The 13,601-nt window shown below is 42.6% G+C and overlaps 1 protein-coding gene across 1 annotated transcript in view; it reads right to left on the bottom strand.

The window, feature by feature from the left end:
* SMS (spermine synthase) overlaps positions 1-13,601 on the bottom strand; it is a 294,657-nt gene that overhangs the window by 135,688 nt on the left and 145,368 nt on the right. The window contains exon 4 of the mRNA XM_077480709.1: positions 7,432-7,496. Within this exon, the coding sequence (XP_077336835.1) occupies positions 7,432-7,496 (65 nt within the window). The remainder of the gene's footprint in view (positions 1-7,431; positions 7,497-13,601) is intronic.

The following is a 13,601-nucleotide window of genomic DNA, read 5'->3' on the forward strand; positions in this document are numbered from 1 at the left end:
CCCAGCCTGGAATACTGAACTCGGGAGAGCCACTACAGCCCAAACAGACGCACTTGTTCACATGAATACAATGTGAGTGTTTGGTGATACTTTGCTATTTTTATCTTTATCCAATAAAGGGTGTTGCACTAGGAGCCGATGCGCTCTCTCTTTCTATTTATACATTAGCAGCAGCAGCAATTGACCCCCGCTGCTGTCAATCAAATGCCGTGACGAAGGAGCGAGGAGCTGAGCCGAATCGCCTGTTCTGTGTCAATAAGCGCCGACTGGGTGGCTCGGGAACGAGCCTGCAAAGGGAATGTGGCTTTTCCTGGGGACACTCGCCGAAGAGGGGCCTGAAGCACCAATGGGGGACCTCAGAAAAGGAGGACCGGGGTTGCTCTGTGCAAAACCATTGCACAGAACAGGCAAGTATGACATGTTTGTTATTTTAGTAAAATAAAAACAAAGGCTAGGGGTGTTTTTCAAACTGATTTCCCAGTGAGTTAATGCATGGAGGCATGGATGGATGGGTTTGCTTTAAATATTAGAAATTACTTCAAGCAGAACTCTGGGCAGAAAATGTATTACATATTTGTAAAGGTGCTTCCATACCTTTAAATAATCAGTTGCTCTTATAATGCACAGTTGTCTGTCAGATATCCAGCCTTCTTCCTTCAGTGAAGAGCCCTCTGTTTCCCTCATATCTTGGTCCCAAGACCGGTGGCTGATATGCCCACTATTTTCTCAGCTACCAGTCTTGTACAATCCTCTGTAGTTTTTTTTTAGTAGAGGCAGGGGACAAGTAATCACACTTCTACTCGATGCGGTGGGTGGACCCAGGAGACTCGGGCTCTCAGTCTGATCTATCCCCTGTGCGGTGTCATATTGGATGCTTTGGCCACTGCAGTCCTGGTCTGTCCCACTTTCTGTGAGACAGACACTTCACTGGCAGATCAGGATGTGCATGGCTCAGAGAAAGCGAGCCTTATAACATCAGCTTCCTGCTTAAGCCCCGTACACACGGGCCAAATGTTGGGAGACATTTGCTGGTTCAAAAAAAAAAAAAAAAAGCCCTACATTCTACATTTGTGAACCACAACAAAGGTATGTGCAAAAACTAGTGCTAGAAAAGTTGGGGAGGGGTGGCCGTTTTCCCCTATGAGAACACAACAGCTCAGCGGAGGGAGACCGCTGTACTAACCTCACATGGTTAGGACAGCGGCTCCAACCAGAGCTGACAGTGTATACCTGGCTTAACACTGTGGGGTAACAATGTAAAATGAACTGTCATAAAACAAGAGCAAAATAGGGCACATTGATATTGGTGGGCGGAGACACTGTGTAGCACAGAGATTCCTTGCATGTATGCCCATAGTCCTGCCCACACAGACTCTATATCCCAGGGCATTTTGGGACATGTAGTCTCAGTGATCAGTGACAAGCATTAATAGGAAGTGACATTGCCACTTCTGAGACACCTCCTCCTGGATCCTGGGGACTGAGAAACTTTCAGAACAAACTGCTGACATCACGGCTTTTAAAACAGTGAGTTTTGGACAAAATACACAGTTTTAAGCAATACGTCAGCGGTTTTGCCTGACTATACTGGACTACTGTGCAAATGGAATCACCATTTCAGGGTTATTCTTTATATAGTGTTGTTGGTTTATTGGTTTAAGAAATCACTTTGAAAAACACCCCCTAGGATTTCTTGTGCCACCAAACATGTCTTCATACCTAAACCCTATTGAGCATCTGTGGGGCATCCTCAAACAGAAGGTGGAGGAGCGCAAGGTCTCTAGCATCCACCTGCTCTGTGATGTCGTCATGGAGGAGTGGAAGAGGACTCCAGTGGCAACCTGCAAAGCTCTGGTGAACTCCATGCCCAAGGGGGTTAAGGCAGTGTTGGAAAATAATGGTGGCCACACAAAATATTGACGCTTTGGGCCCAATTGATATTTTCACTTAGGGGTGTACTCACTTTAGTTGCCAGCAGTTTAGACATTAATGGCTGTGTGTTGAGTTATTTTGAGGGGACAGCAAATGTACACTGTTATACAAGCTTTACACTCACTACTTTACATTGTAGCAAAGTGTCATTTCATCAGTGTCGTCACATGAAAGATAGAATTAAATATTTACAAAAATGTAAGGGGAGTACTCACTTTTGTGAGATACTGTATATACTAGAGTAGCAGTGATCAGCAAATTATAATTGGGACCACGATATTGTGCAGTGGGCAATCTAATACAAACTGACATTGGGGGGAACTGACACTGACATAACCAGTGACAATATTACAGTGATCGGTGACAATACTATACACTGTCACTGTACTAATGACATTGGTTGGAAATGGGTTAACATCTAGGGTGATCAAAGGGTTAATGTGTGCCTATTTGTAATACGTGTAACGTGTGCTGCATTTTCAGGGAGGAGAAACAGAGCGTGCGTTCCCTCTGCACAGGGCTCTGGTCAACACAGAGCTGTGGGCTGTGATTGCACACAACCAATCAGTTCCTGGCCATGAATCATTGACCGGGGTTTGCCAATAGGCTCCAGCTGTGTACAATCACAGTGGGTACTGCCAGAGGCGCACCTGGAAGTAGGCAGTGACGGGTATGCCGTTTTGCCTGTGCGGGTCACCCGTCCACAGTACATTGCAGGAAGGCGGTCCACAAATGAAGTGTACATGAAACGGGCAGCTGGAAAACAAAGTCTGGATTAACTGTAACAAAACACAGTTGTACCTTTTACAGGAGACTGGATGATAAAGCACACTGTCAAGATTATGTGAACACATCTGTAGGTAACTGCAGTAACAATACAACTACCAGCTAAAGTTTAATCTGCTTATTTGTCTTCCCTGGTTCATTCTTTCTCCCTCATCAATATACCAATTACATTTTTTTTATAAAAATTATTCTATTTTCATTAGATATATTTTTAGACACTGTAAAGTAATCATTGGGTCTCTGTTCTCTATCCACTCAAGGAATACCCTATAGCAGATATAATGCTACAGGGAGTGTGTGCACACACACACACACTCTTCCACCTCGGGGGGGGGGGGGCACGCGCATGATGATTACTCACAGCAGAAGCCGATCTGCGGGTGCCGGGCAATGGGATGTCCCTGGGGACCCACCGATTGTCGGCCAGAGACACAGAACAGGGCTCTGCCTATGTAAACAAGGCAGAGCTCTGTTCTGACAGTAGGAAAGTGATGGAATGTGTGTCCCTGCAAAGTGGATTAAAACCATCACTTCGCTTAGTAAAAGCAGCACACAGTTTACACAAAAACACTGGTTAAGCACACAGTTAACCCTTTGAGCACCCTAAATGTTTAACACCTTCGCAGCCACTGTCATTAGTACAGTGACAGTACATATTTATAGCACTGATCACTGTATTGGTGTGACTAGTTCCCACAAAGTGTCAAAAGTGTCAGTGTCCAATTGTCCACCGCAATATTGCAATCCTGCTATAAGTCACTGATTGCCACCATTACTAGTATAAAAATAAATAAAAAAAGTTTATATCCCGTAGTTTGTAGACGCTATAACTTTTGTGCAACCTAATTATTTACCAAAAATATGTGGCCTAAATTTATAAAGAAATTAGATTTTTTATTTTTTTTGGATATGTTTTAAAGCAGAAAGTAAAAAATATTGTTTGTTTTCTTTCAAAATTATCAGTCTTTTTTTTGTTTCCAGCACAAAAATGTAAAAACGCAGTGGGGATCAAATACCACCAAAAGAAAGCTCTATTTGTGGGTAAAAATTTACAAATTTTTTTTGGTTTCAGCTTTGCATAACCACGCAGTTGTCAGTTAAAATAACAAAGTGCCGTGTCGCAAAAAATGGCCTGGTCATGAAGGGGGATAAATCTTCCAGAGGTCAAGTGGTTAAGCAATACAGGCAGATCATGTCTGATGGGAGGGACTAGCAGGGTGCTGTACATAGCTTCCTGAAAACGTCCCCACAGTATTCACTTTCAAGAAGTCAGCCATGATGCAAGCAGTGAGCTGGCTCTTGGGAAGAGTTATGTAAATACTAAAATGCCTTCCTGGGTGGTTGCCAGCCTGGAGTAGTGGCCATTCTTATGCCTCATACACACGGTTGAACATTCCGATGACAAAATCTGTCTGATTTTTTTCGATGGATTTTGGCCCAAACTTGTCTTGCATACACGCGGTCGCACAAAGTTGTCGGAAAATCTGATCGTTCACAACGCGGTGACGTATAACACGTATGACGGGACTATAAAGAGGCCAGTAGCCAATAGCTTTCGTCTCATAATTTATTCTTAGCATGCGTGGCACTTCGTGCGTCGGAACTGTATACACACGTTCAGAATTTAAACGATCGGATTTTGTTGTCGGAAAATTTTAGATCCAGCTCTCAAACTATGGAAATTCCGACAGAAAAGGTCAGATGGAGCCCACACACGATCGGAATTTCCGCCAAATAGTCTGATTGCACATTTTCCGTCGGAAAGTCCGATCGTGTGTACAGGGCATTAAAGTGCATTTGCATGCGTGTTGCCCTAGGTAACACCCACATGTGATGCTGAGCCTCCTTTAATACAATAACTCAAGTCCTGTGAATGAAAGGCGCAAACCAAGGAGCATAAAGCGGAGGAGAGAAGAAGAAGGAGATGATGCTGGGCATCTTCCCAAGCAGAAAGGAGGCTGGTTTTAGCTGACATGTTGCAGCTTCTAATAAACAATGTGGGAAGTTCACAGTACAAATCAGTGAAATCAGAGTAAGTAATTTTACTAAAGGAGGGTCCCGTATAAATGTGCAAGCCTGAAGGTAAGGCCTGAACTCAGCTTTAAATAACTTTATCTCACAAGCCTTGCATACAGTATCAAATGTATTTCATTAACAGAGAAAAGTAGCGTTAGATATCATGTCAGTTACACCTTATCTCACTAATGGTCTTAAAGATATACAAAACATAAAATAATGCATTAAGAATAAAAAAGGTATATATCAGATTTCACAATATGTCATAAGAATGCAATAGTGCAATGCTTGCTAAAATGCAAGCCAAATTAGCCACCACTTCAAAAAACAAAAAAATAAAAAATAAATCAGTATATTACAATTATCAAGTATCTTGGCTTTAAAAACAAATGATCTCAGTAGAGAAGCTATGTATGTCAATGAACAGAAGATAAACTGATGGTTGTAAAAGTTCTGCCTAACTGTAAGGCAATACAAATGTTCTGTTTAGAAATATTCACTTTTCACCACTAGAGGTTGCTAGCTCATAACATTCACCATATAGAAAGATACAATTGTACATTAAATGGCTAAAATAGTGTGCAATCATTACACTTACTACAGTGGGTATAGAAAAGAATCACCCCCTCTTTATAATAATCACATTTTGTCGCTTTGCTGCCTGAAATTAAGACAGATACAGTCTTGGTTTTATGCAGCTGTATTTACTCAAATTATAACATCCAAGTGAAAGATATAACACCAACATGTCAGAAAAAAAATAAAAACTATTACCGAGTTGGAAAGTATTTGCAGTATTGTGTGTCAGTATTCCTTTTAATTACAGTCTTTAGTCTGTTGGGATATGTCTCAACTAACTTTGCACATCTAGACTTTGCAATATTTGCCCACTTTTCTTGGCATAATTGTTCAAATTCAGTTAAATTTGATGGTGACCGTTTGTGGACTGCAGTCTTCAAGTCATTCCGCAGATTTTCAATGAGGTTTATGTCTGAGCTCTGACTAGGCCATGCAAGGACATTCACCTTTTTCTCCTTCAACCACTGTGTGGTCATTTTTGTTGTGTGCTTTGGGTCATTGTCATGTTGGAAGGTAAACCTTCTTCCCACTGACAACTTTCTGGCAGAGGGCAGCAGATTTTCCCCAAGAATTTGATGGTATTTTCCCCAAGAATTTGATGGTATTTTCCCCAAGAATTTGATGGTATTTTGCCCCATCCATTTTTCCTTCTATCCTGACAAGTGCTCCAGTCCCTGCTGCAGAGAAATAACCCCATAACAAGACATTACCACCTCCATGCTTTACTGTAGGAATGATTGTATTTGGATGGTGAGCTGTATTGGATTTCTGCCAGACATCCTGTTTGGTGTTGAGACCAAATAATTAAATTTCAGTCTCATCTGACCACAACACCTTTTTTCATGTGGCCTCGGAATTGTCAAGTTGCGTTTTGGCAAAGCTCACTGAATGTGGCCTTTTTTGAAGAGTGTCTTTTTCTTGCAACCCTCCCATACAAGCCACATTTGTGGTGAATTTGTGATATTGTTGTCAAATGCACACAACCACCACTTTGTCATAATTTCCTGCAACTGCTTCAAAATTGCTGTAGGCCTCTTGGTAGCCTCTCTAACCAGTTTCCTCCTGGCTCATTCATCCAGTTTGGAGTGATGTCCTGACCAGGGAGGGTCTGTGTTGTATCAAATACCTTCCACTTCTTAATAATAGACTTTGCTGTGCTTCTAGGCATTGATAAAGCCTTAGATTTTTTTTTTTGGATCCATCTTCTAACTTCTGCCTGTCCACAACTTTATCCCGGAGATCTTTTGACAGTGCCTTGCCACCCACAGTTGATTGTTTGCTTCGGTTGCACTACCAGGGATTGAATGCTCCAGGAAAGCTCTTTTCACACTGAGCTAATAAATATGACCACAGTTGATCACAGAAAGTCAAATGGCTTTGTGTGCCATTGACAAGGTGATTAGCTACACCAGACTGAGTTTGCAAGTAATTTTTAGGGGTGATCCTTTTTCCAACTCATTGATGCTGTTTTTGATTTTTTTTTTTTTCTTCTGACATAGTCGTGTTACATCTTTCACCTGAATGCCTTGAAGTTGCGGTAGTGTGAAAGGGACCTTGCAGCTCAACTGGGTACTCATGTGACCCGCCGGACCCCTTCTTCCAGCTGACATCAATGGGGATCCTGGAATCTCCCTCAGCAATGCTCGGAGTGGGGAAGAAGAGCTCCAGCAGGTCATGTGAGCGCCCAGCAGCGCTGTAAATAAGGAATTAGAGCGGATTACATGATTTTACAAGGACTTTAACTAGGGTTTATTTTTGGTATCACAGAGATGCTGACTCCTGAGCTGAAAGGGAGGGAGAGGGGGAGGAAAGACAGGGAACAAATAAGACATCCCCTGAAAATAAGCCCCAATGTATTCTTTGTAGCCAAAATTAATATAAGGTCGCCAAGGCGGCCAAGAAGAGGAAGGAGGAAGTGGGACCGTAAGTCCCACTAAAAAGAAGGTACACACTCCCTCCCCAAAAAAATGACATGCCAATTGTGGCATGTCAGGGGGCAAGGAGTGCTTAAAGCGGAAGTTCCACTTTTGGGTGGAAATCCGCTTCAAGATGGCTGTGAAATCCTGACCTTAGAAATGCACTACACAAAAGAAAGCAACATAGAAAAAAAACACTTACCGCTTAACTTGTGTGATACTGTTGTGCAATATTTCTTTCATTTTTTCTTCTACCTTCTTTAATACCTGAGAGAAAACAGATGACACTTTTATAGAACATGTATATAAAAAAAAACTACACAAGATAGAATAGGAGAAAGGTATAGCATATATAGGCAAACCAACTGAAAGTGATGCACTCTCTATGTAGCCAATATCTTACCTTAAAGCAGGTGTCACTAACTGGCGGACCTCGGTCTGGACATGGACCGAGTGACAGTCCAGCCTGTATATAAAGTGAGAAAAAAACCGCGCTATCCACAAACAACAAATAAATAATAGCTGCCAGCACCGCAGACTTACTGCAACAAACAAAATGGTGAAATAATAAAAAAGGTGCAGCGCTTAGATTATGACAATATCTATATAATCTTTTACCAGTGTAAATAATATAATCAACTTTAATAGTGAAAAAAACTCTGCATAAATTAACACTATTAATGATTCTATGTTTTAGACAACACTATATCCAAAAAAAATTGATATACGTATATCCACCAAGGTGAACGTGTTAAGAGTCCATAAGTGAAACAATATGGTGATAAAGTGCAATATCTTGAGAAGTTATAGTGACTTCAGTGAATACTTTGCATAAATCCACCACCACTTGACAGGAGGCTTACCAGATGTAATGGACCCAGTTAGGTATATACCTAGTGAGTCACACGAGTTTATTGATGTAAATCCACACGAAAAAAAAAACAGCTGGCAAAACTTGTAACTTCTCATGGGTACCAGAGTAGACAGAGAGATGACCCAATAATAGATGAAATGGCTATCCACCTTTTGGGGTGACTGAGGACAGATTTTCTTTCCCCCTCGCACTATCAGCGCGAGGAGAAAAAAATAGCCGATTACCGGCTGTGTTGACATCACATGAACAGCTGTCATTGGCTGACAGCTGATCACGTGGTAAGGGGTCGGGATCTATGATCCAGCGAGTCTCATAGACTCGCAAGGGGCGCGCAGGCCACTCGTGCACAGGACGGTGTCAACAGACGCCGTCCCGGCAATGCAGGTCCACGTTGTAGCCATCTCACTAAAGAGGGGGAAGTTGTGATGTAAAGGGGACTGCACTGTAAAGGGGGCACTGTAATGTAAAGGGAACTGCACTGTAAATGGGGGCTGTGATATAAAGGGGACACTGATATGGGGGGGGGGCTGTAATGTAAAGGGGACTGCACTGTAAAGGCCATTACACTGTAGCGGGGGCATTGATATAAAGAGGGGCTATGATGCCCTTGATATTACAGTGCCTCTAGCAATCACAACCTCCTCCATCACAGTGCCCCTGCAGCAGCAGGTGCACTGGGCACCATTTAGCAGGGCAGAGGCTGTGATCAGTCTGTGTCCTCTGCTGTGTCCTCTGTTCTGATCTGCAGCTCCTCCCAACCCCTGCCCTGCTAATTGTATGACAAAGTCAGCCAGGTGGGAGGAGGAGCGGGGAGAGGAGACACAGGCATAGCCGCACAGCAGGTGGTAAGCAGTTAGTCGGTCCAGTCAGCAACAGGCCACAGACTGCCAATGGTCTGCGGCCCCAGGTGTTGGGGACCCCTGCTTTAAAGGGGAATTTCAGCTCTTGTTCTTCATGACTCTGTGCCACTTTTCCCCCATTATGATGTCTACAGATATGCCAAATGGCTCCTTTTGGCTAGCAGGCCCTTTCAGAGCCCTTCGGAAACACCTGTGCATGTGCATCTCCTATGTGTGTGCAAAGATGGGGTCGTTTTGTCAGTTCTGTGCTATCCATCTTCGCTCATGCACGGGGAAACCCCATGCGTGCCCAATTTTTTTTTTAATTTTCTGAATGACCGGGAAAAAAAATTCAGTGTGAAGTAGTTTTACAAATTCAACATTATTTTGTTACACTGAGGAGAAACGCAGTGTTTATAAAAGTATTATGCGTGAAATAAAAACACTTTTACTGAGCTTATTCAAAACTAACCTTGCTTTTTTTACTTTTTTTGTATTTTTTTTTATTACAAATGCAATAACAAGGACTGTATATGTTAGGAACTTTTCAACTATACAGGAGAACAGGTAACCACCCCCTCCCTTTCCCTTATAATAAAATGTTATAAGCTTCCTGCCAATATACAATTTCAGTTATTGACAATGCTGATCCAGAAGCATACACTGCAAGCTTGATCAATGTTCTCCTAAAGCAATGTTAAAGGAGCTGCAGGAATGTCTGGCAAATACTGGCTGTGTGGTACATGTGACAACAATCTCCAGTATTCTTCATATATCTGGGCAATGGGGTAGAGTGGCAAGACTGAAGCCTTTTCTTATGAAGACAAACATCCAAGCCCGGCTAAATTTTGCAAAAACTCATCTGAAGTCTCCCAAAAGCATGTGGGAAAATGTGTTATGGTCGGATAAAACCAAGGCTAAACTTTTTGGCCACAATTCCAAGATATATGTTTGGCGCAAAAACACTGCACATCACCAAAATAACACCATACCACAGTGAAGAATGGTGGTGGTAGCAACATGCTTTGGGGGTGTTTTTCTTCAGATGGAACAGGGGCCTTAGTCAAGGTAGAGGGAATTATCAACAGTTCCAAATACCAGTCAATATTGGCACAAAACCTTCAGGCTTCTGCTAGAAAGCTGAACCTAAAGAGGAATTTCATCTTTCAGCATGACAACGACCCAAAGCATACATCCAAATCAACAAAGGAATGGCTTTACCAGAAGATTAAAGTTCTGGAATGGCCCAGCCAGATCCCAGACCTGAATCTGATTGAAAATCTGTGGGGTGATCTGAAGAGGGCTGTGCACAGGAGTTCCCCTCTCAATATGACAGATTTGGAGTGTTTTTGCAAAGAAGAGTGGGCAAATATTGCCAAGTCAAGATGTGCCATGCTGATAGACTCATACCCAAAAAGACTGAGTGCTGTAATAAAATCAAAGAGTGCTTCAATGATTGCAACCATTTTTTTATCTTTACTTCCCTCCATCTAAAATATTTCAGTTTGTTATTCAACTAAGTTGTAGTTTATAGGTCACATAAAAGGTGGAAAAAGTTCTGAAATAATTTATCTTTGTTTCATTTTATTTTTTACATTACAGAAACCTGACATTTTAACATAAGTGTGTAGACTTTAAATATCCACTGTATATACAATAGCGCATATTTATTTATGTAACGAATATATGAATATATACATATAGAGAACTGTATGGTGAAAAACCTATAAAGACAGTACACAAAATGGGGTGAATTAGAGTTAATTTAGCCAAAGTTGTAAACAAGTTATTGTCCTTGGGGTGGAGGCACTCATGGTGTCGTTGCCTTTTAAAATACAAGCTTGTTTTATTGGATTTGCTATGAGCGTAAACCTCCTTTTCATTGCTTAAATATACCATACAGAGTTACACTATGTGAGGTCATTTGTTTTTTTTGTTTTTGCACAATATCATGGATCATTGCAACATTTGATGTAATTCACCGTATACTTTGGAATTCGTTTTCTGATGCTGGAACACCTTGCTAGGTGGAGCTTATTCACGAATCGTCGTTCCCCTTGTGGTGGATCCCATTGAAAATACTCCCTCACGACTGCCTATTTGACCCACGTGCCATATGGTAGGCGTGTCCACCATTTCTGGTAAGCGTGGCAATCTCATCATTTGCACTGTTAAGATCAAGTCTTATCACCTTGAACAGCACAAGAAAGACTCTTACAAAATGTTTATTTGTTTCTCAAGATGGACTGTTACAGGATGTTCACTTATTAGTTTTGAACACTCACTTTGAATAATTTTTTGATGCTTTATTTCACACATTTTTTATTCAAATATTAGCACTTTAAAGTCAGATTAGTTGTTCACCTTTTGATCAGTATATGTTTAATTTGTTCCCCATTGAGCGCCACACTATTGTTTTGTTTAGATTTTACCCACTATATGTCTAGTGGTGAGTTGGCAGCTTACCAATCCTCTATGTGCATTTGTTCTTTTTCGTAAATCACGGGACACAGCACCACAGTATTTACTGAATGGGTTATATAGGCACCACTAGGTGATGGACACTGGCACACCCTAGACAGGATGTTTAGCCCCCTATATAACCCCTCCCCTTATTGGGAGTAACTCAGTTTTTTCGCCAGCATCAAAAGGTGTTGGTCACAAGTAAAGATGTGTTGTGCTGAGCTCCACTGGGGAAATCCTTGCTGGGGATGCAACCGGATCCATTCAAAGTGCCTTTTCCAGGCCGAATTGAATGGTACCCGGGCCTTGTGTCCGAAAAAAACTAGGTTTTGCCTGTAACGCTTCTCTTTTTAGAAAGCTGGACCCCGGATCCAGTATTTGTTTTTTTCAGCCATATTTTCCTGGTGGGGTGCTTTACAGGCCCAGGATCCCCCCGATAACAAGGGGCCCGGGCTCCTGAAGGTTTTTTTAATGGACCCCACCGTGAGTGGGGAAGATTGGGTCCGTTTTACCACAGAACCCTGCACAGCTGGATAAGGTAAGGGAAATTCCTAAGGAATTTTTCTAATTCTTGTGGGTTTCCTCCTTTAAGTAAAGTCGCCACCGGGGGCTTTCCAGAAATGTCCCCCCACAGCTTCCTTCAGGCTAGAGGCCATGTGTTAGTCGATGGTATGCAGCATCGCCTCTCGCCACCACCGCCATTACGCTGGCTCTTCATCCACCGGCCCTCCTCTCTCCGCCCCAGCCTCCCCACCATGTGCGATTGGGTTGGCATCGGAGCCCTAGGCTCACATGGGAAAAGCAGTCTTATTTTATTTTTTAAAAAGACGAGGAGGGCGTGGAGCATTAGTGCGACGTTGGCGTGGTTCAACACCCACAACATGGGCTATACAAGGCTATAAAAAGGTGCACTTTTTTATCAGTACACACAGCTCAAGGAGGGACACAGAGCAGATGGATGGCATGTGAGTGTGGGTGACACAGGCATTCCGCTGCAACATTTACTTAGCATCGCACTGAGCCTTGATAGCTCCGGCAGTTGTTGGACTATTTTGCTCAGCAGTGGGTGCATTTCTGGTAGTAGCTCTGCATTTGGGCTTAACACTATGGGCAGGAGGGGAGGTACAAATACCCTGGAAAATAGGGGCTCAAAGGGATCTCCCTCAGGCTCGGAGGACCCCCCCGCCCTGCAACGCCATCTCCCCCTGAAGGACCTAGGGAGGCTGTTTAGAGTGAGCTGTCAGGGGCTGCAACTACTTCTGGCATTTCAGCCCCTGTATATATATTACTCAGGAGTTTTTTTCCTCAATCATAAGTGGATTAGAGGAAAGATTAATGGCCTTAATCACATCTTCACAAAGTGGAACAAAACACATTAGGTCCCCTTCTACCATCTAGGACCCTCAAACAGAGGAACTCTGGGAAAGGGGAGACGAATCCCCCTCAGAGGACCGGGAATGAGACCGATGACTGCTCTTCTGAGCAATCAAGTGGGGAAGCACCCTCTTCAGCTTCACAGGCTGAGAATTTACTGGTGCAATCTCCTACTGAAATGGTCCACTCCACATTTAAGTTACCCGTAACTGAGTCGATTGAAAAGCCCATGTCTTGTTTGGGTTCACTGAAGCCTCCTCAAGCTGCGCATGCTTTTCCTGTTCATCTCTTGCTGGAAAAGCTTATTTATTCTGAGTGGGATCACCTAGATAAACATTTTTTCCCTCCTAAAAAGTTTTAAACACTATATCCTATGAAGAAAAAATTGACAAAGAATGTGGGTTATACCGGCAATTGACGCCGCTATATCCTCTGTGAATAAAATTTTGACTTGTCCTGTTGGCAACGATCAAATGCTTAGGGATCCAACCGATAAAAAATGGAATTCCTGTTAAAAAACATTTTTCCTTGGTAGGTTCAGTAGCTCCACCTGCAGTGGCGGCAATTGGGATATGTCAATCCTTGAGAGATAACTTGAAGCAGGTGCTCAAGGTTTTTCCTGAACAGCAAGCACGGGAGTTAGCCAACCTGCCAGCGGCTTTGTGTTTTCCAGTTGACGCAATGAGAGATTCTATCCTTCAGACCTCTCGCCTTATGCTTAGGTTGGTGCATATGCATAGAATCTTGTGGTTGAAAAATTGGTCAGCCGAAATGCCATGTAAGAAGCTCCGGCTCCATGGCTTCTTACAATAACTCTAAGTT

The sequence above is a fragment of the Lithobates pipiens genome, unplaced genomic scaffold, assembly GCF_037356315.1.
Source record: "Lithobates pipiens isolate NorthernLeopardFrog02 unplaced genomic scaffold, aLitPip1_a1.2 Scaffold_16, whole genome shotgun sequence".
Lineage (NCBI taxonomy): Eukaryota > Metazoa > Chordata > Amphibia > Anura > Ranidae > Lithobates > Lithobates pipiens.